The sequence below is a fragment of the Sinohyriopsis cumingii genome, chromosome 17 (genome assembly GCF_028554795.1).
Source record: "Sinohyriopsis cumingii isolate HCF-2022 chromosome 17, ASM2855479v2, whole genome shotgun sequence".
NCBI lineage: Eukaryota > Metazoa > Mollusca > Bivalvia > Unionida > Unionidae > Sinohyriopsis > Sinohyriopsis cumingii.
Genome location: NC_142977.1, coordinates 23125724 through 23149224, shown reverse-complemented (window position 1 = coordinate 23149224; position 23501 = coordinate 23125724). Strand labels below are relative to the sequence as shown.

At 42.0% G+C, this 23501-nt stretch overlaps 1 protein-coding gene across 1 annotated transcript in view; it reads right to left on the bottom strand.

Moving 5' to 3' along the window:
• Positions 1-2226: 2226 nt before the first annotated feature.
• The window catches only part of LOC149777931 (uncharacterized), a 79494-nt gene continuing 58219 nt past the window's right edge, over positions 2227-23501 (bottom strand). The window contains exons 2-4 of the mRNA XM_089939044.1: positions 5431-5546; positions 3919-4015; positions 2227-3450 (exon numbers count right to left, since the gene is read on the bottom strand). Coding sequence (XP_089795170.1) covers positions 3200-3450; positions 3919-4015; positions 5431-5546 — 464 coding nt within the window. The 3' untranslated portion in view covers positions 2227-3199. The remainder of the gene's footprint in view (positions 3451-3918; positions 4016-5430; positions 5547-23501) is intronic.

Below are 23501 nucleotides of genomic sequence, written 5' to 3'. Positions count from 1 at the left end.
GGTTTTCGTCCATTTCTATCGTCAAGAGTGTGCACGATTTCAGTATTGTGTCGATAGTTTAGCATTTTAAACCCCGATAAATCTTTTAGGTCACTGATATTGTGAACTAATTTACTTTACGTCAGCAACTAACATTGTGAGGCCAAAGCTTAAGTAGAACTAAAGATGAAGACAAATCTTGTACAACACATGGATGAAACTTTGATTCCATTGTGTTAATACTAGGCCAGGATACATAAATCAAGCATGCGCAAGATAGTGGTGTTCTGGTCACTCTAGGAAAATGCTATGCCGTAATTAGTTTCTTTGCTTGGTGTGAGTGCTTAGTGTTTAGATACATCCAACATAACTCACCACGTGACGTGGCTAAATATTGCATTGAAATGAAGATATTATTTCTTTACCTCATAAGGAGTTTCAGGCATGTGACTCAATATGACTGTTGAGCTTGTCTACACATCTATTGGAACTTACTTGACTATGGTGGTGGTGGGCGCACACTAATCTGGTCATGACATGTTCGATATTATGTTGTGCGCTTTATCTGCGTACATGGCCTATTGTCATATATAATGGAAGAGTATGCATGTAATTATTTCATACTGCCAATATGACTTCACGAACATTGTAGGTTGTTCCTCTTTTTCCAACGATAATGGGTGCGGGCTTGGCAACTTAAGGTTCACACAGAATGAATGAACTTAATAAAGGTGTTAATTATAAACATAAACAAATGCATATTAGCTAGCACACTCGTCCCTAAATATCACATTTGTTTCATAACGTGCCTGGGTAGAGAGCAGGTACCTCCAAAGCAGTTGATATATGTATGTACGCATTTGCGTCCCAAACACATAATTTAATTTGTTTGCATATTAATTTCATTTTCATGTTTCTTTTAATGGAAACATCTGATTTTAGGATCGCGGTGTAGTTAATATAGCACCGGTTAATCATATGTTTTAGTTTTTGCTCAAACTTTGTATGCCAAGTCACATTTCCAATTTTCGGGTCTTCTCCTCAAAGATTTAGATAGAGTAAAATCACAAAGTTCACTTTCGTATATTAAAGGCTGACAAAAATTAACACTCAAAACGTTAACGCCATCACAAAGGCTATCGAGATCGTATTTTTGGAACAGAATGTTAATAAGACCTGCATATTCGCTTTGACAAGTTACCTGGAGATGAACACCAGGAAAGAAATTTTCTTGCTATAAACACGTATATACTTACAGGTTATTCACGTACACAAACATGAATGCATATCCCATATACTTGTGTATTGGAGTAATCAGTTGAACAAACAACATTCTCTTTGATCAACCAGCGCTTTATACGATAGCAGACCAGAGGTCATCTTGTTGCAGGAGGATTCGACTTTAAATCATGTGATACAACACATATATGCATACATGGGTGTGCCATCTTTTGATATTTAACAATAAATATTTATTTATGTCACCAAAGTATGTGCTGATAATAATATACAGGTTTTCCTTATGGGGCATTATAATTCTTGGTATCAATATAACGGCTTTGTTTTCACTCCATTTGTTCTTTTCAACATTAGGTTTTCGTCCATTTCTATCGTCAAGTGTGTTCACGATTTCAGTATTGTGTCGATAGTAGCGCTTTAGCATTTTAAACCACGAATGCACAGCATGTCAACTTTCAGTAGATATTCAACCATGAACGAGTCAAAACGGTATGTCACCTTTAAATAAAATACCAGGAATAAATGAGTCAAAACGTCATGCCATTTTCCTTTGTAACTCCAGACATAAGTGAGTCAAATTGGCATTTCAAATTTCAAAACCTCAGCAGCCTAATGATTATGTTCACATTTGTAAAACTTGATCATGTGCTTCGCCAGCCCTGTTGACTTTACACAAATTAAAACTTGTTTTTGATATGTAACTATTTTCTAAACTTATGATACTTTTCTATCATACTTTAATCTCTGATGAAGCGCTATGTTTTCCTATTTTGTTCTACCCATCATAAGCTCAGATGTACAGATCCTCCACCATGTCAGATAACACTGTTATTGGACTGGATAACAAGTACTTATATAGAGTTAACAGGGAATAATTACAGAATTGGGTATCTTAGACTTATCGTGTTTGAAGCAAAAGGCAAAAGCAGTTGAAATGATACAGACCCCATTGACATTTGGAATGATATGAAAAATTACGATATAATAAATGAGTCAAGGAGAGATATATGCAGTAATATTTAATTTATTCAGTATTACGTAGATATTGGCTGAACTTTGTTTCTCTTCGAAATGAGCAAATATATCATTATATTTAAACATAATAATGATATTAGTTTACGTTTTACTATGGCTGGATCATATTGGGAAATGTGTGGCAATCAGTGATAATAACTTGTTGCAGACGAGGACGTGTACCGAATCGTCTACAGATCTATCTAACCATTGTTCTGCCGATCTCACATATGAAATTTTTTTCCGTTCACAATTTGAGTCGTTCATTTTGAACTGTCTACCATGGCTTAGTTCAGTACAATCTTCTTGCCCTTCGTGGTTGTTATGTTCCCCCTCCGGTCAACCAGTGTAGCTCATTGGCACATTTATTGGAGACCACACCCAGTGCCCCTCCTTCATAATGTCATTTGCAGCCGTCCAGTACGCAGAGATAGCGTGAATACCCTCCTTCAGCACTTCATGCAGAAAAGCGTATAAATAGAGTCAAATCACAAAGTTCACTTATATATAATTAGGCGCTATACAAAGTCCTCGTCATTATTAGTAGTACTATCTGAGAGTGCTTGAAAAGCCAACATGTCAGATAACGCTATTGTTGGTCTTGATATCAAATAGTTATATAGAGATAACAGGGAATAGTTACGGAATAAGATTTTTTAGACTGATCGTGCCTTAAGCAAAAGGCAAAAGCAGTTCAAATGAAATAGACCCCATTGACATTTGGAATGATAGGATAAAACTACGAAATATGAGTCAATGAGAATGTTTGCAGTAATGTTTCATTTATTCAGTACTACATAGATATTGAGTGAACTTTGTTTCTCTTCGAATGAGCAAAAATATCATTATATTAAGACATAATAATTATATTAGTTTACGTTTTACTACGGCAGGATTATATTGAAAAATATGTGACAGTCAGTGCTAATAACATGTTGCAGACAAGGACGTGTACCAGAACATCAACCTATCTAAATATCAGTTTCTCACATATGAAATATATTTCCGTCTTACAATTTAAATCGTTCATTTTAAAATCGTGATGACGCGATAGTTCACCACAATCTTCTGCCCCTTTATGGTCGTTAGGTTCCGTCGCCGCCCAGATCTTGTATCTCATTGGCACTCGTCTTAGGGACCAAACCCACTGCCCCTCATTCGAAAGGTCATTTGCACCCGTCCAGTATCCAGATAAAGGTGTGATACCATTCTTCAGGTCTTTATTAATAAATACATAGAGATTCCTATATAATTATATTATTAAAATATCATATTATATATTGCCATTGTATACTAGATTTATCTAGCTTTCCATACGCAATCATTATAAACTATTATTTCTGTATCCTAATATTAAATAGTGCTGCCTTACATAAAATTATTGTAATATATTATTTATATATTGATGTTTTGTATACTATATGTTGTATAAATATCCCTCTGATATAATACTGATACTGCCTTTTATATTGTGTGTTTAATAATGTTGGTGATAAGGAGCATTTAATAAGAAAAGTAGCGGAAATATTTACATTATTAAACTGATTAATATTTTTTCCACAAGATCAAACGACGAAAATATTCAACATCAATGTGCTTGAGGTTCTTCATAATTTATCATGTGAGTTTCACTTTTTTACCATGCTTCTTATTTGAATATAAGAATTATTCTTTCAGTCGACTTACGTTTGTAATGCAGCTCATAAAGTACTCCTTGAATGAACTGGAACTCCATTTGATTGTCTATACGGAGCAGATGGGAGTCTCTGTTTTGACAGTATATCTTTGTGACGAAAAAATATAGAGAGTGATATCAATACGATTTCTTTTAAGAATCAAGGACGTCTTACAATCCATGACTATTTTGTCATTTAAATGCATCAATCACAACTTGAGTATTATGAGATGTTGCTATTTCACCCCGCTTCGATTCAGATAATGATTTCAAATCTGAGAATAATACTTTTGGCAGTGGAGGATGTAAACTGGTTAAGGACATCAGTCAATCCTGACAATTACTGTAACACTACTACTACTACAACGATATGGAGATATTGTATTTCAAATCCTCTCCATAAAATATAAAAGACTGAGATCCTTGATAGTCCTTCAAATATTTTGCAGTTTTTAGAGCTTTCGTGTCACCCTGATTACAATTACTCTTTCTGTGCTTCGATTTAAATTATATAGCTGACTTCTTGAAACGAAATGTGCGATGAAAATTAGAATTATGTATACAATTATCTTGCAAAGTCTCACATTCTTTGAGACGACCACAGCACAGTCATGTTTTGTATTGATTTCAATTCACTTTTCTGTTGTTTCATGCAGTACAATTGTCGTCTTTTCCAATTGCACCTGATAATGACGGGTTCAAGCTTTAGTTTTATTTGTGTAGCAATAACATTGGTGTATTTTAGTGTTCCTTGACAATGCACAAATCCAATAAATTGAAATAAACATAAGTATTAGCATCGAGTGTTTCCTTACTAATAGAAAAATATCAATAGTTGTGGTGTATCTCATATTTTTAGATTTTAATTTATATTTTTACATTTGAAAATTGCACGTGATATTCATTCTATGGCATACGACAGGAATCTTTTATAAAATGATGGTCCAATATCCATTATAAATATCAAGTTTAAAGAAAGCTATGAAAAAGACTTGATATGATGAAGGCACAAGATTATGACAGTACCGTATGATCGTTGGAAGATATGATGGTTGAACAATATTATGATGGGATGGCGATGATTGTATGAGATGATCATGAGATAATATGAAGATGGTATATGACTGTGAGATAATATAATTCTGGTATAACTTGAAGTTGCTATATTATGATGGTTCCGATGAGACGATACTGGGGTAATATGATAATGGAATCACGTTTATTGCTCCTCTAAATACGTATCTTAATAAGTGTGGTGCACAAGGGGGGGGGGGGGTAGATTATCCGATATCAACTTATTTTCAAAGTACAAATGCAAGTACAATTTCCAAGGATTTTGCGAGTAAAGATATAGCTTTGGAAGATTCAGATATATTTCAGTACTCCAAAAGTATGAATTTTTAAATGTGATGATTACTCTGGTTTTTATTCGTGCGAAAAGAGTTTGCTCTTGGCTAAAATGCCGTTTTTAGTCTATGTAAAGTCTGATTTCTACTCAGATATTGCAATGAATGTGTACTAACCCCAGCATTAGTCCATGACCTGCTGTCGGAGATCCAGTCGACAAAGTAGTAGCACGAGCCTTGGTATTCTTCCCAATAATCCTCACAGTGCGGCAATGCTCTATGTGTATGGCCATCTTAAAACATGTAGATCAAATTAAACATACTGAATTGGTTCAACGGATTCTGTTGATTATATCACATGGTGTTTAACAATATATATATATATATATATATATATATATATATATATATATATATATATATATATATATATATGAATGTATTACTATTCATTTATTTTATATTTCATAATAATATATTGACACATATCAGTGGGGAAAAAGATACTGTCACAGTGGTGAAACCACTTTATTGCCATAGTATCAATACCACTCTTGAAACTACTGGGTTTTATTTCCATTTCGGAAGTATATCAGTAGTGAAGTAGGGCACCCTAGGGACAATGGGACTTACCATTAAAAACACGGTCCCGACACTCTGGGGACTATGTAAATTTAACATGGGGAAAACTTGCCCGGCACTCTGGGGACAATGGGAATTAACATGGGAATCTATTTTGGGTTAGTCTAGAAACAAGGGAAATTTAACATGGGAGAAAAAAAGCAATTCTAGGGACAAGGGGAATTGAACATGGGATTTGTTTTTTTGTTTTTTCAAAATGAAATAAAAATAAAAAAGGGGTAGGCAATTGAAAGTCTATCTCTTTTCGAGAGATGTGGGTGGCCCTGAAAAGGGCCTTTGGATTTATGTTAATATGCCCTTAACATAAAGGGCATCTGCGGCATCTTCTTGTCCTCAAGCTGCGTCTTACTACAGGGCCATAAATTAGAGTCCTCTTGAGGCAACCTTGTCTCTCCACGTACACTCTTCGTATCCACAGACTGGTGTCTGACCTGTGGACAACTGTCCACTTGGATCGGACATACATTAGCATGTCCGTCCTGAACATCACTGAAGAAACAAGGGTGGATGATTCGACTGTGGTCCACATCTTGAGGCGACGAGAACAGGTGAATCAATGCTGTGAACTGCGCTTATTTATAGGTAGAGGAAGGATTGAAACGGATTGAATTCATTGACCAATCCAAACACGCATTACAAAATTCAGTCAGCCCGCATCCAATCCGAAGAGAACAGTCTGTGACGTCACGTGGTCTATATAGATTCGCTAGCGCCTGTGTGCAGTCAATCTATGTGACAGTTATTCAACATGACGGAAACTCAGAAAACGATCAATTGGGATGCACCAGCAGTGGAGACCACCCAAGGGAACCCGGACTTACTTTCAGAAGAGGTACATTGGGATTTTGTAGATTTTCTTACCTCGCAAGAATTTGTTCCGGATCCTTCATTACCACACGTGGAGAATTTTAGACACAGACAGAAAGAAGAACTGGAGAAATTTATACAACGACAAAAGGAAGCGGAACAAGCTTTTCTTTTACAGCAGCAACGGCAAGAAGAGATAAGAAAAAAAAACAACAACAAGAAGAAGCAGCAGCAAAGAAAGAAGAGGGTGAAAATCAAACGGTCACGGTACTGTTAGACATTTTAGCGGAGTTAAGAAGTCTGAAACAAATGTATCAGACTTCTTTATCACGACCGAAGAGAATACGACCTTCCCGAGCTAAACACGCCAACCCTGTGACTAAGCCTACCGTACCACCCTTAGTGATTTCAACCCAATCATCATCATCAGAAGTAGGCCTCGACCGTGGCAAAGGCTTAAGGCAGTTAAAGTTGATTGCTTAAACTCACCCCTCCACCAAAACCCAAAGGCCCTTTTCAGGGCCACTCACTTCTCTCGAAAAGAGATAGACTTTCAATTGCCAATAACTCAAAAAAAAAAAACAAAAAAACATTTTACCCCTATAGTACGTGTATATGAGTGCGTGAGTGTAGCTTCTTATTTAAAATCAAAACTCAAAGACACTTACCTTTTTATACCTAATTTATTCTTTTATCAATAGTTACAATCCAATTCACAATTCACAAGAGAGCACTTTAAAAAGTACATTCACTTCTTCTGTCTCACTGTTTAGTCTCTCTGTTTTTTAAATTTCATCACCGTCACAGTCTTTTCCTCCTCTTCCTCCTCACTTTCTTCCCTTCTTTTTTTCTCCTGTTTCTTTTTCTTCACCTGTCTGCTATCTTCCTCCTCTTCTTCCTCTGAAGAATCCCTCTCTTCCTCTCACTCCTCTTGTTTCTTTTTTGGGCAATCTGGAGACCAATGTCCTTTTTCTTGACAATAATAACAGGTATCTTGACTTTTGTCTCTTTTAACCCCTGTTTTTCTTTTTTGACGGTCTGGACACTCTGAAGACCAATGCCCTTTCTTTTGACAGATATAGCAAGTATCTTCACTTTTATCTCGAAAAGAAGGAGAGTAGTCCGTCGGCTGGTATGAAGATAATTTTCTAATGACCCCTCGCAAAGCTCTGATGAAACGTTCCATCTGGGTAGTCTCTTCCATTGTTGTGCTCGGTTTGAGAGTGAAATGAATAGTGAAAGGACAAGACAAACACCCTTTTATATACGCTGGTTTGCCATGACTATAAATTAGTCCATGGTGTTTAAACTTGAGTCATTTGACGTTTTTCACTCAAGATGAAACGATCCAATTCATTTGAGAAGAAAGAAGAAGAAAGTAAGAGGCAGAAACGTGATCTATCGCCTCGTACCAGGGCTGAAGTCTTGGCACAAATTCATGCCAGTGATTTTGAATAGGACATGAGCGAACCAGAATACGAACCCTCTAAACAAAGTTCACCACCCTCAGTCAACCCTGAAAAGTATTATTCCATTCGAGAGACGGAAAAGCGCTCCTCTAGAAAATTTAGAACGACGGCTTACAAATACACGGTGAAGTTTAAAGATTTCAAGGCTGAAGTACCGTTAGAGAAAGAAGAAGGGTTCATCACCGGGGTGTGGGATTCTTTGCTCACCACACTCAAGCAACAATGTCAACCCAAAGAAGACGATCGCTTGAGACTTTCCATACAACACGACGGTTTGAAATCCCCTGTTTGGATCGAGTTTAGCAGCCCTGCAGAATTGACTGCTTCCAAAGTCATGGACAAGATTCAACACGTACAACAATCCAATGACCAGTTTGACATCACCGATGGAAAATCCACACTCGACATGACCCACGTCTCTCCTCCTCAAGGGACCGGACAACGCAATCAGGTGTTATTGGTGAACGACCTTCGCATCACCAAAACGAGCCTCGTCCAAATTCACAACCCTCAAGACCAGATGTGTTTAGCCAGGGCTATCGTGGTGGGACGAACCTATGCCAACAAAAACGACACGGCAGAATGGAAAAGAGCCTGGGAGAACATTCGAAAATCGAACCGAGCCAAACAACGAAGTGAAGCAGAACTCCTGTTACAACAAGCTGGCCTGTCCAAAGACACACCTGCGGCATTCCTGAAATGCAAAAATTACAAGATGTCCTAGCTCCATTCTACACCTTGAAAGTGCACCCTCAAGAAGTGAGCGGGCCTCTGTTGTTCCGAGGGAAAGACTTTAAGGATGGAAAATACATTCACCTTTATCATCACGATGACCATTTCGATACCATTACCACTATCACTTCATTCTTGGGATACGGTTATTACTGTGAGAAATGTGACTATGGCTATAAAAATCGAGAGCAACACAAACATTGCGGATTGAAAAGCTCAGGATGTTTGGCCTCTCCACCCTGTCTGAGCGAAGGGCAAGAACCATTGCATTGTCCTGCTTGTCTGCGCACGTTTGTCAGCCCTGCCTGTTACCAACAACATCTGAAGACGCAAGGTTCACAGCAGAAATGTGCTTGTCAACTGCTGAGATTGTGCCCTACGTGTGGATAAGGCATACGTACCAATAATGCCAAGGCAACGTATGTTCAGGAAAGAAAAAATGTCACATTTGTAACCACATCGTGGACTTGGAACACCAATGCTACGTGCAAAAATACCAACCCCCACCAGAGAAAGAGGACGGTCACAAGATTTTTTGATTTCGAATGCATGCAAGAGACCGGTATTCACATTCCTAATTTCTGCGTGACTCATCGAGCGTACGAGAAGTGCATTCAGGAACCTATCTTCAGTCATTGCCCTCACTGCAGTAAGATTCCCGGAGGGCGTGAAAAAATCTTTCGAGGACCGAACACGTTAGCCGATTTTGCCCAGTGGGTCTTAGACCCCATCGACAAGACGTGGAGCCAAGAGGACATCGAACGTTACGGAGATTGTCATCGTCATGCCACGGTGATGGCTCACAATTTCTCCGGATACAATGGACAGTTTCTTTTGAGATACTATACGGAACAAGGCACCGAGCGTCCTAAAGTCACTTTGAACGGAGCCAAAATCATTTTCGTGCAAGTGGGACAAGTACAGTTTAAAGATTCGATGAGTTACTTGGCCATGGCTTTGAGCCGAATGCCAAAAACGTTTGGAATGACAGAAATAGCTAAAGAGTACTTTCCACACTTTTTCAATACGGAAGCCAATCAACACGCCGTTCTATCCCATTTACCTGAGGCTGACTATTCCAACCCTGACAACATGCGTACCGAACAACGAGAAGCTTTCTACGCTTGGTACCAGGTTCACGCCTCCAACCCTTTCGACTTTCAGGAAGAAATGTTAAAGTATTGTCGTTTCGACGTGGACATTTTACGACGTTGCTGTGGAAAATTTCGAGAACTGTTCATGGAACACGGAGGGGTCGATCCTTTGAAAGAAGCTTGCACCATTGCCAAAGCGTGTTCCTTAGTGTACCTGCAACGATTCATGTCTGAAAACACCGTGGCTGTCATCAGTCCTCAAACGACCAACTATGTCAAACGTCAATACTCGGTCAAAGCCCTACGCTGGTTACATTACTTGTGCGACAAGGAAGACAAATGGATTCAGCATGCCCGCAACGGAGGGGGCGAAAAGACCATTGGAACGCATTCGGTCGATGGCTGGGACTTAGAAAACCCCAAGATCGTGTACGAGTTTAACGGTTGCTTATTTCACGGATGTCCCGTCTGTTACCCTGACCGTGGCACTAAAAATCAGTTTTTACTACGAACCATGGAAGACCTGCACCAGGCCACCTGTCAGCGACGCCTAAAGCTAGAACAGGAAGGATACCAAGTGGTGGAAATGTGGGAACACGAGTACGATCACCGTTTGAAAACCGATCCCGAGTTTAAACGCCTCGTGGAAAGTTACCAGTTCATGGACCCGCTGAACCCGAGGGATAGTTTGTACGGAGGAAGGACCAATGCCACCTGTTTGATGTACCAAGCCGACGAAGAGAAAGGAGAAGAAATCAAATACTTGGACGTGTGTTCGCTGTATCCCTACGTGTGCAAATATTGCCGCTTTCCTGCAGGGCACCCACAATTGTTGACGGAACACATCGACCTGAAAAACATTCGACAATACGAAGGCTTGATCAAGTGCAAAGTTTTGCCTCCCACGGACTTGTACCATCCCGTCTTACCTCACCATTGCCAAAGCAAGCTGATGTTTCCTTTGTGCCGTACTTGTGCCGAAACGTGCAACCAAGACCAACCTTGTCAGCACACCCAGGAAGAACGGGCCTTGACGGGAACCTGGGTCAGCGTAGAATTGTTCAAAGCTCTGGACATAGGATATCAACTGTTAGAAGTGTACGATATTTGTCACTTTCCCAAGACACAACAATACCACAAGGGTGATCCCATGCAGAAAGGCATTTTCGCCGACTACGTGGATGCCTTTTTGAAACTGAAACAAGAAGCCAGTGGCCATCCTTCCTGGTGTCACACTCCCGAAGACCAAAAGACATTCAAAGAGAAATACTGGGCACAAGAAGGCATTACTTTAGATCACATCGAGAAAAACGAAGGCAGGCGATCGTTTCCCAAAGTGATGTTAAATTGCTTGTGGGGTAAAATGGCACAACGTCCGTGTTTACCCAAGACGGAGTATTTGACAGGACCTTCCCGCAGCTTTCAGATGATTCACGACAAACCCAAATTCATGAAACACGTGGACGTCGTTCGCGAGGATTTGATCTTGGTCAATTGCGAAAAAGATCTGGACTTTGTAGAAGACGACCCTTTTGGAAATGTCATCATTGCGGCTTACGTTACAGCTCATGCTCGCTTAAAATTGTACGAAGCTTTAGAACTGTTAGGGGAACGTGTCCTGTACTTTGACACGGACAGTTGCATTTACATCCATCACTCGAGTCAACAGCACCCTGACATCGAAGGAGACCGTTTAGGAGCCTCGACAGACGAGCATCCCGACGACAAGATTCTAAGTTTCGTCAGTGGCGGTCCAAAAAATTACGGCTACGAATACCGGGACAAACAAGGAGAAGTGCACACGACGTGCAAAGTGAAAGGATTGACTCTGAATTATCGTACCAGTCGTGTGGTCAACTTTGGGGTATTGAAAGTAGCCTTGCAATCGGGAGAGGATGAACACTTTAAAGTGACCACCTATCAACCCAACAAAATTGTACGTTTACCCACTCACCACACCGTCAGTCGACCCTTGGAAAAAGTCTATCAGATCGTGTACCAGAAGCGAGTGCGACTTCCCAATCATTTTTTCACCTTACCGTATGGACACGTCGGTATTGGTCTGTATATAAAAAGGAACCCTAGGCAAGATCGATAGTTCATTGTGACTACCAAGACCAAGCGAACAAGATGAATACTTTCAGAGAAACACAAAACAAGTTTAGAAAGGCACAATTCAAGTTTGGGGCTTCTAAAGTGGAATGCGATTGTGAGCCTTGCGATGGGAACGATGCTGTACGCTGTGGTCTTAGCGATGCCGTAAAGCATCATGGGAACTTTGTTCTCACTACCCCTATCATGGAAAGTGATGCCGTGCGTGTCAAACCTGAGGGATGCGAAAACGATGCCGCTCGTCCTCTTGGACATTTTACTGGGTTTCGTTTTAAAGGTGGATGTTCACCTGCACGTCTACCTCCCTACGGATGTCATCCTGCCCTGAGCAAACTCCTGTCCATGTCACCCAACCCTCATCGAAACGAACCTGTGAAAGACGAATATTCGTTTCCTGTGCGTTTGTCGGAATACTGCGACTTTGAAAATCGTCTTCAATCATTCAAAGGAAAATGGCCTAAGTATCTGGGAGGACCGACCCCCGAAGAATTAGCCAGAGCCGGATTTTTCTACTTGGGCGAAGGAGATAAAGTCAAGTGCTTCAGTTGCGGTGTGTCACTTCACCACTGGGAACCGCAAGATTCGGCCTACGTAGAACATGCTCGATGGTCACCGAATTGTCATTACTTACCCTTAGTGGGACGAGACTTTGAAGTAACTTACCATAATCTGTTTATGGATACTTTACAAGAGAACATTCGTGCTTTGCCTGTGGAGTTGAGAGAACTCATTTACCGAGAGCTGGTCAAAATACAAGTGAAACGTAAAGAACAATTGCATCCGTTACGTCACCGGTGTTTGAACCACTGGTACCTGAATTCTATACAAGGACTGATTCAGTTGAAAGTGTTCCATTGGACAGACATTGATCAACGACCCCCTGGTTATAAAAAGAATTGGTTTGGTATGGATGATTCTATCTACTACATTGTAAACTTACTGGATCCAATTCCAGAGGAAGAGTTAACGAATTACCAACATCTTTTACGCAATGTCAACTTAGTGAAAGAGGAAACTTCTGAACGAATTTTAATGTCTAGATTAGTGATGAAACGATTTAGATTCGACAATGAATTAAAATCATGTCTGTGCAAAAGGTACATTTATTGTGTCAGACAAAAGAGGATTTAGTATGACCTATTCATGGATACTTTACAAGAGAACATTCGTGCTTTGCCTGTGGAGTTGAGAGAACGCATTTACCGAGAGCTGGTCAAAATGCAAGTCAAACGTAAAGAACAGTTGCATCCGCTACGTCACCAGATCATTAACCACTGGTACCTGAATGGTATAAAAGAACTGATTCGTCAGAAATTGTTTCAGTGGTCAGACATTGTTCAAAATTTTGAGGTCGCCAATGATCGACATGTTCATAATTTTGGTTACTTCGAGATTCACCTAGTGCAACGCATTGAGGAAGACAAGTTAAAGGATTACAAACATATTTTACGTGGAATCTACTTAGCGGAATAGGAAACTCCTAAACGAAGTTTGAAGTTTAGGTTACAGTTTGGAGCATTTAAGATTCCTACTGGAGAACGAAGATGTCTGGCTAGAAAGTACGTGTATTGCATCCGAAAAAAAAAGAGAATATAAAAACAGGCTGTCATGCCGAGGTTTTTATCACATGTGATTGAACAGATTCCGTGGAAGAAACTCAATGACCATATTCAAACCGTGGATCATTACCATCAATTATTACGAGAACTGTATCCATTCAATTTGGGTCGACAAGTGGTGTGTGTCTTAGTGACTTGTTTTCTGGGATTTCGTTTACCAGCCGATTCTTTGTGGACTCTTTACGACCAGTATTTACCACCCCATTCAACATGAAAGTGGTGCTTTTAAATCTTCACGAGAGACTCCTTTTGTTCAAAGCCTTACGTTTTCATCTGGATACTTCTCGACCTCCACGTGAAAAAAAGATTCGTCAACTTTTAGCTACCCAAGACGTGTATGACGATGTGTGTGTAGCTTGTGACTTACACCCCCACTGGACAGATGTCCGTGCCTGGAAAGAATGGGATTTTGAGGCTTGGACCCAAGAAGTGACCCAGTATGCTCGAGAGTTGTGATCCTTCCTTTCAACGTCCAAAGAAAAAAGTTACTTTTCAACCTGTGTTAGTGACGGTGCCAGAAGAACCCATCACCCAGGACAGGACTGTCGTGGACATGCCTGAAAGGTCATTCCAGGAGGACACTTGTGTGACCTTACCCCCTATAGAACTGGTCAGAACATTGCCCAAAACATGTTGTACAGACACTTGTGTTTATTCCACGTTGATGGTTATCATGTGCCTTTTATTGTTGTACTTAAGCCTTTGGCTTTTATGTATTTTTGTCTTTCGTATTCATGTTTAAAACATTCAATAAACGTGTCCTGAAAAAAGTATATAAACTCTTGTCTCGTCTGTTTTCGTGGCACAAGTGACATTCCTAACACTATGGCTACCTCTGCTGTCTCTGCTCCCTCTTCCTCTACTGTCAAAGTCATCGACGAACACTTAGATCGTGCCAGTTGGGAGGCTTTGTATCTTCGCCATCCCTTTAACATGCTCATTGCTGGACCTAGCGGTTCAGGCAAAACCGAATTCGTCAAACGTTTGATCGAACATAAACATCATTTGATCGATCGACCACCTCAGCGCATCGTGTGGTGTTACAAAGAGTGGCAATCGGCGTACAGCCTCTTGCGAGAAAGTCAAGGCGATTCCATCGTGTTTGTGGAAGGCATTCCTAAAGAAGACGACGGCATCGTCTCTGACTCCCGTCAAACCCATTTGGTCATTTTCGACGACATATTAGGAGAAAACGAAGAAGAAATTAAACTGTCGTTCACGCGCAAAGGGCATCATCGTAATGCCAGTGTTGTTTTAATCACTCAAAATTTGTTTCAACAAAGTAAAGCCCATCGCACCATCAGTCTCAAGTCGCATTACGTGGTCTTGTTTAAAAATGCCCTTGAGATAAATCGCAAGTGCAGGTCTTAGCCAAACAGTTAGGAACGCCTTGGCTGACTCGGGCGTACGACGATGCCACTCAAACTCCACACGCCTATTTACTCGTCGAATTGAAACCTACGACCCCCGATGATTTGCGATTTCGTACCCACTTGTTTCACCACTGGTGCCAAGACGGAGGGCCTGTCCTGTACACGTCTCCGTCCTCGACTTAACTTCATTCCACAAAAAAATCTATAAAAACCTCAGACACTTTTCGTCTGTCTCACACAACGTCAACATGACGTCCCTTCAGTCGCATCTTCCCGTCAAATTGATTCGTGCCTTTGAAGCTAGTGTCAAAGAAGTCTTACCGTGGTTCACGGTGACAGCACGTCAATTACTCCAAGGGACCATTTAGATTCCTCATCAAACCAAACGCTTTTTGATCGAAACAAAGTCGCTTTGACCCAACTGGCCGTTCCTCGCATCGACACTCAAAGCAAAAAACAAATCATTTTGAAACCTGGAGGGAGCGGTACTCTAGGAGGGGTCATCATTCGCTCTCTCTTAAGATGGGATCCTAATGCCCCCAAAGTTCTCCCCAAGAAAAAAGTCAAACGAAGTTCCAAGAAGAAGAAAAAGACCAGGTCCCCAAGGAGAACTTCTCCAGTGGCGGGACCCTCCTCTTACCAGACACCACCCCAAAAAAAGAAAAGAAGCCCCGAGAAAAAGAAACAGAGGAAAAAGTCCCCAGAAAAAGAAAAGTCCACAGAAGAAAACTAGTCGCAAGAGAGGCACTTCGGCCCGGACGCAACCTTACACTCGCAAACCACGACCTGCCACGGCGGTGACTGCGTCTCCGGCAGCCTCAAGTTCATCCACTTCTCCGTTGATGACACCAAGAACTGAAGAGTACTTGGAGACGTTGATCACACCAAGAACTTCTCCGTTGATGACCCCAAGAACTTCCCCAGTGGCAGTACCCTCCAATTTAGTGGCAGTGGCTGCTGCTCACAAAGTACCTGCTCCCAAAATCAAAGTTCAAGAAAGATCGGGCATGTTACAAAGTTTACTGGATTTGTCCAAGCAAGAACTGGCTCGATTTAGCCCGTTGCGTACCCCTGCACGACGTGTCATGCCTGTCCTCAAATTGATACGCCGTAAAGACAATCAGTGGCGACGCGTTCCAGTATAAAAAAGGCCTGTGATCAAGTAGGGTATCAGTGTTTTTGGTGCTGAAGACTCAAAGATGTCACCCTCCAGAAAACATCCCTCTTCTAAACAGCCCCAAGGAAAGAAAAGGAAAGGACTGCCTCCTCGTTTAGTCAAACATGGGGACATGTTATCTGTCCTGTCCAAAGCTTCCCCACCCCTACGAAAAAAACTCATTCAATCGGCCTCCAAAGAGGTCATCGATACCGTGTGCGAATGTTGTTTGAACGTCTTGAAAGGCACGATCCCTTTGTCCAAACACCAGAAACAATGCTTAGGCAAACATCGTCACGTTCTTCGCCAAATGGTTCAAAAGAAAATTCCCCTTCGTCAAAAGAAGATGTTGGTCCAACGTGGAGGCATTTTACCCCTCTTGTTAGGCCCCTTACTGAAAGGAGTCTTGGGAACCATGTTGGGAGGACTGGTGGGAGCAAGATAAAAAGGCCCTCTGGAGTCCCAAGATCTCAGAATCGACCCCTGACAACACCATGGAAGGACGAAAACTAGCTTTACTGCCTTACAAACGATGGATGGAATACCATAGTTGGCAAGAAAAAACGCACCCCGCATTTACCTCCCAATCCCAATTTGAGCGAGATGTCCCAGTTACAACACGAATTGCAGTCCTTGATGGATCGCCAAGATTTGTCCGAAACAGAAAAATCGCAAAAGTACGGTCAACTCTTGCAACGACTGCAGCTCTTTCACCAGAAAGCCTCAGACGAAACAGCTCTTCCCACTCTGAAAGATTTTAAGACCTTGATGAAAAGTCCAGCACCATCATCACTACCACCACCACCACTACTACCATCCCCAGGGGTCACCAGAGATGCTACCCCACGAAGACCTGAGGAAGAAGAGATGCGAGAAGTGTTTCAAACACCGTCAGCACCTCCCATTTCAAGTAAGATTGCAGCATCCTTGTTGACCCCGTCCCCCACACCCCAACGAGAAGAAATGAAAGCTTGGGTTAAAAGGATGATGTCCACTCCTCCTTCGACAGAAGTGAAAAAGAAAGAAGGGAAACCAGAAGTGAAAAAAGAAAAGAAGACCAAAGCCATTCCATTGCCACCTCCACCACCACTACCTTCGACTTCTACTGCCGTAGCCCATCGGACACGTAAATCCGTTTCTAAACCACCCTTTCGTCCCACCCAATGTAGCATCACGGAAGAGTGGGTGACTTATTAACACACCAAAAAAATGGAGAAGGTGTTAGCCAGCATTTACTACGATCCCTCGCATCCTGCAGGTTACGCAGGAGTTCAAAAATTGTATCGTACTGCCAAAACTCGACTGAAAAGTCTCCGTTTACCTCAAGTGCAACGATGGTTACAAGAACAAGCTACCTACACTTTACACAAACCCATTCGACGCAAGTTTGCCAGAAGTCGCACCCGAGTAGAAGGCATCGATCATCAATGGCAAGCCAATTTAGCCGATGTCTCTCATTTGGCCAGCTACAATCGTGGCTACAAATATTTGTTTTGTGTCAACGACGTCTTTTCCAAATTTGCCTGGGTCGTACCCTTGACTTCCAAATCGAGCGGCGAGTTAGTGCGAGCCCTGCAACGGGTGTTGAAACAAAGCGGTCGTCACCCTCTTCGATGGCAAACGGACAAAGGTACCGAATTTCTGAACCAAGCTTTCCAAAAAGAATTAAAGAAACGTGACATTCATTTTTTTACCACCGAGAATCCCGAAACCAAAGCCAGCATCTTGGAACGTTTTCAACACACTTTGAAAGAACGCATGTGGAAATATTTTACGCATCACCACACTCTGAAGTACATCGACATCTTACCGCACCTGGTGCAAGCTTACAATCAATCTTACCATCGAAGCATTGGACGTGCCCCGCAAGAAGTGACTCCCGACAACGAAGTGCTGGTGTTTGAGCTCCTGCTTGGTACGTCCCCGACGAGGGCTGTCCCCAAGAAAAGTGGAGTGTTGGATGTAGGAGATTGGGTGCGCATTGGCAAAACCAAACGCACTTTCGAGAAAGGTTACTTACCTAACTGGACGACCGAATTGTTTCGTTTCACTGGACGAGTGCATGGCCGTCATCCTGCCGTCTCTAAATTGGAAGACATGAACGGAGAAGTGCTCAAAGGAACGTTTTATTTGCCCGAGTTACAACGTGTCACCAAAAAAGAAGACGACGTGTACGACATCGAAAGTATTCTCGAACGCAGAACCCTTAAAGTGGGCAAACGACGTGTCAAAGAAGTCAAAGTACGTTGGAAAGGATATCCACCCAGTTTTGATTCTTGGATCGACGCTTCGCAAGTCATCGACTATGAAAAGAAGTGACCATCATGCCCTTTCACACAGACGCAGCTACGTCGACCACTCCTTCACCCAGTTCTTCTCTGCAAGATTTACAAAAACAACCCTTGTGGGTGTGGTGTGGAGAACGTGTGCCTAAAACGCAAATCGTCTTTTTCTGCCAAATCTTCGTGGTGTATTGTGTCATCGGGGCAGCCATTGCCAATTTGAGTTTGCAACAAGGAGACAAACAATTGTGGACCATTTTATTGAGCAGTTGCATCGGTTACCTGCTTCCCAATCCCTCCCTGAAATTCTCCTCGAACGGGAACAACGGGAACCTTGTGTCCAGTGCCAGTGTCAGTCACCACTCCAACAACAACAATAACCCCATTTTGAGCGGAGACACGCCTCTGACGTCCAGTAACCCTCGGACAGCCATAGAACTCTGGAATTATGAGTCACCAAAACCAATTTTTACTTAACCTTACCCAGTGACAGTTCCATGGAGGTGTTTCCCAAGAACACGTTGTGCTGTTACACGGCCAAATTACCTCAGGTCATCCCATTAGATCACGAAGCCCATTGGGAAGTGGCTTTAGTAGAAATCATTCACCCGACCCAAGTCCTCAATGTCCTTCCCAATCAAAACTTTTTTGATGTGGAAGTTTATGACGAGCAAATGCAACAGTACTTGGACACCCATGGCAAATATGACAAGAAAACCCTGGCACAAAAAATCAAAAGTACACCACCTATCACTTGTTCATTCCCCCAGGCTATTATTTTAGTGGTCAACATTTGGTGAGCACCATAGCCTCCAGGTTTAAAGCTTCTGAAAGGTTTGGAAAGTGTCAAAAAAAGTGTCACCATGGAATACCACAAAGCAGCTCGTCGCTTCTTGATGAAATTTGACGGGAGTAAAATCGTGTCCATTTTATTTTGTCCTGAATTGTTTGACATGTTGGGCGGAGACATGGACATGAGAATGGCCATGCTCAAGAAAAACGAATTGCCAGCCGTTTACGACAACGAGTCTTTTAGCAAGTTATTTCTTGCCCCGGTAGAACTGAACCAAGGACTGAGTTTGATGTTTGTGTACTCCGATGTGGTGGAGTACAACGTGGTGGGACAAACCTCCGTACCGTTACTGCGTGTCATTCCTTTCAAAATGGATTCTGCCACGACCACTGACGAGGAAGGTGGAAACACTTATCACGTCCACAGCGAATTTGTAAATCCTCACTATTTGCCCGTCAGTAAGTCTTATTTGAACACGGTCAACATTGCTATAAAAGGAGATCTGGGACAAAATATTCCATTCACCAAAGGAAAATTCACGGTGAAACTCCATTTTCGAAAACGGTTCTCTCACGACTCGTAAGTCATGTATCCAGTGTACCGAGGGGTTGCTCGGCAGCGAGGACACGGTTTAGGAGATATGTTAAAATCGGCCTTTGGTTCGGTGGCCCCAGTCTTGAAACCGATGGTGACACGCGGATTGCACGCCTTGAAAGATGCGGCATTGACGCAAGGCAAGGAATTTCTCCAAAATGTCATCATCGACAAACAAAACCCTGAAGAAGCCTTCATGAGGGCTGGCAAAAATGTCTTGCTGCAAACGGGCAAAGACCTTTTGGGCCGACGAGAAACACCTATAAATGCCCTGCACGCTACAGTGTCAGGCATTCAGCAAGGACATGGCAGAAAGAGACGACAAAGAAAACACCCTTTCACCAGACTTCACACTTCTAAAGCTAGAAAGACAAAGAAAAGAAGAACCGTTCGAGACTTAGACGTTTTCGATTATTAAAGTATTGAGACACAGAAAAAAATGATGCACCGATAATCTTGCGCTTGTTCCAAGTCGGAACTGGATCTGTTTGCCATGCCCCCCCACCATGATGACCATGCAAGAATCCCAGTAGGTGGAATTTCACCCCGTCTCCTCTGTGACAGCCCGAAAATTACATCGATGAATAGCAGTTACTTGTACCTGAAAGTCAAAGTTGTCGATGAGGACAATTCGCCCCTAGATGGCGATGAGGTAATAGCTCCCGTCATCAATTTCATGCATTCCTTGTTCAGTGGAGTGGACTTGTACTTGAATAACAAACTAGTCAGTAGCAACATGGATACTTACCCTTATCGTGCCTACCTGGAAAATCTCTTGACGTACGGAAGAGACGCCAAGAACACCCATCTCGATGCCTGTGTGGTATGGGAAGCTGACGATGCGGGCGAATTTGAAACATTCGAAACTGATACAAAAAATAAAACACACAGTGCGGGATTTGTAGAACGAAGAGACAAAATCAAAGACGGACAGAGTTTAGAACTGATGGATCGTTTGCATTTGGCCATGTGGTTGCAAGAGAAATATTTGCTGAATGGGGTGAATGTTCGCCTGAGACTGAATCGTAGCAGTGCCGCCTTCCATTTGATAGGTACTACTGCTTGCAGAACTGTCATCGAGGAAGCCAGGCTCTACGTACGACGCGTGGAAGTGTTACCTAAAGTGGGTAACGACATCAGTCAGACGTTGAGCAGAACGACCGCTAAGTATCCGATACGACGCGTGGAAGTGAAAACCTTCACCATTCCTACGGGGCAACGATCCATGGTCGAAGATCATCTGTTCCAAGGATAGCTACCCAAACGTTTGATCCTTGGTATCGTCGAGAATGCAGCCTTCAACGGTGCTTTGGCTAAAAATCCTTTCTACTTTGAACACTTTGGCGTGTCCAAGATCGAAGTCAATCGCGATGGCAAGACCTTGTGTACCCGACCTTTCGAACCTAACTTTGACAAGAAGAATTACTTGAGATCTTACTTGTCCCTGTACGAAGCCACCGGACAGTTAGGAACCAACACCAGTCACGGGATTACGTACGACGATTATGCAGGAGGCTACGCTTTGTGGGCTTTTGATTTCACTCCAGACCAAGGCAGTGACGAGGGACATTTCCACCCTATAAAATCTGGCCAGATTCTTGTGGAAATTCAGTTTACTACAAATCTAAAAGAGACGGTGAACGTCCTCATGTATGCAGAATTTGATAATACTATAGAAATCAACAGTTTGAGAGAAGTCATTCTAGATTATTAGAAGCTATGGAAGACTGTTATCCCTCTTTACCTAGTGGAGAAACTTTGGACATGGAATGTGAGGAGACCGTGGAAGAATCCCAAGACAAAGACGAAGAAGTTGTCATGATGAAGTCGAGATGGCCAGAACAAGAAGCCCATTTAGTCTCCTGTTTTGCCAAACACTTGGTCGAAAAAATGACGGAATTGATCAAGAAAAATTGCTATGGATGTCAAAACGATCATCCCAGTAAAATTCAACACGATAAATGCCTGATGCTGAGTCAAGAAGAAAAATTGGACGAGTATCTGGACAAAGCTTGGAGTCTCATCTCGGACGAAGTCGTGTTGCACCAGTGGTATAAAGACTTGCGTGAACATTCTTGTCCACCATTAACCACTCAAGAGATCGATCGTATCGAAGCTCTCCTGAATCAGAGTGGGGAGACGAAGCGAAGAAACGTTATTTGTCAGACATTTTCAAGCAAAAAGTCAGGATCGAATTGATGACTTATTATTACCTGTGAAGAAAGAAAAAAAAACCACACAAAACATGGATACCTGGGAACTTTATTACCTTTTGAACCACAGTTCGTACACGGCTTCTTGGAATCCTGTCGTATGTGCTAAAGATGAACTCCCTCATCGCAAACCTCAAGACCATCTAGCTTATGTCATCAACACGGACGACAGTCATCTCCCAGGAACCCACTGGGTAGCCGTCTACTTTCCTCAAGAAAGATGTGTGGAATATTTTGATTCGTATGGATTGCCCCCTTTGGAAGACGATATCATTGACTTTATGAGAAGAAATGCTCAGACCACCCGATTCAATAATGTGAAATTACAAGGCACAGATTCCTTGGTGTGTGGACAATATTGTGTGTATTTTCTGCATCATCGCAGCCTGGGCTATTCCTTAGAACATTTAGTGACTCATTTTGATCCTCGTTCTTCTTCTAGAAACGATGTGAAAGTAGATCAATGGTTTTGTGACCATTATGCTTATCTTTTGTCTCAAGCTAGGAAACGTAGTGTCCATCAATGGCCAAATGACTTCCAACAGTGGAAATCACAATTTCATTCACAACGTTGTCAGCCTTGTCCAAAATAATGTGTAAATTGAAAAAAAATGTTTGTGATTTGAAAAAAAATGTTTGATGTTATATTGTTGGATTATTGTTAAAACTGTTAGAGTTGTTGGTTAGTGTTAAGTGATTTTTGAATAAAAAATGTTGTGTTTTGAAAAAAATGCCTTTGTCTTTTGTTTGGCTATAAGAATGTTGATTCATGCTCTTTGACTTCTCTCTATCTCTCTCATGACACTCATTGATCGTTCTGGCTCGAAAACCGTAGAGGGATGTTTTCCTTCACGTCCGCGCTTTGACTTTAAGAACCGGGGTAGTTTCATATCTAACCATAGTTTGCAGCGAACACAGAAGAAGTAACACTGAACCTAGCGACGGAAATCTTAATCCCACAGCAGGCGTTGAGCGCAATCCACGGACTTGGTCTGAAGATAGCCTCCGGCTGGAGCTTACGAGCTCAACATAAGAGAACGACACTCTTATTGATATGGGAAGATAAAGAATTACAAGAAAAAAGAATTAGGCCCAGGTATCGACGTAGAGGAAAGAAACAGCAGCAACTACAGAGGGAGCAGAAATTGCAGACCCAGTATGCTAGCAGTCCCACTACAACGAGTACCACAACCATAAGACAGCAGCCGACAGTCCTGAATGATCAACCTTTGGTCAACATTAATAGGGCCCAGGACTCTGAACAAGCTGCAAGGTCAACTATGACCACCACCACCACCATCTCTACTCAAACCAGCGATATACAACCAATCCAAAGGGCGGCGAACAACTGGGAAACCTCTA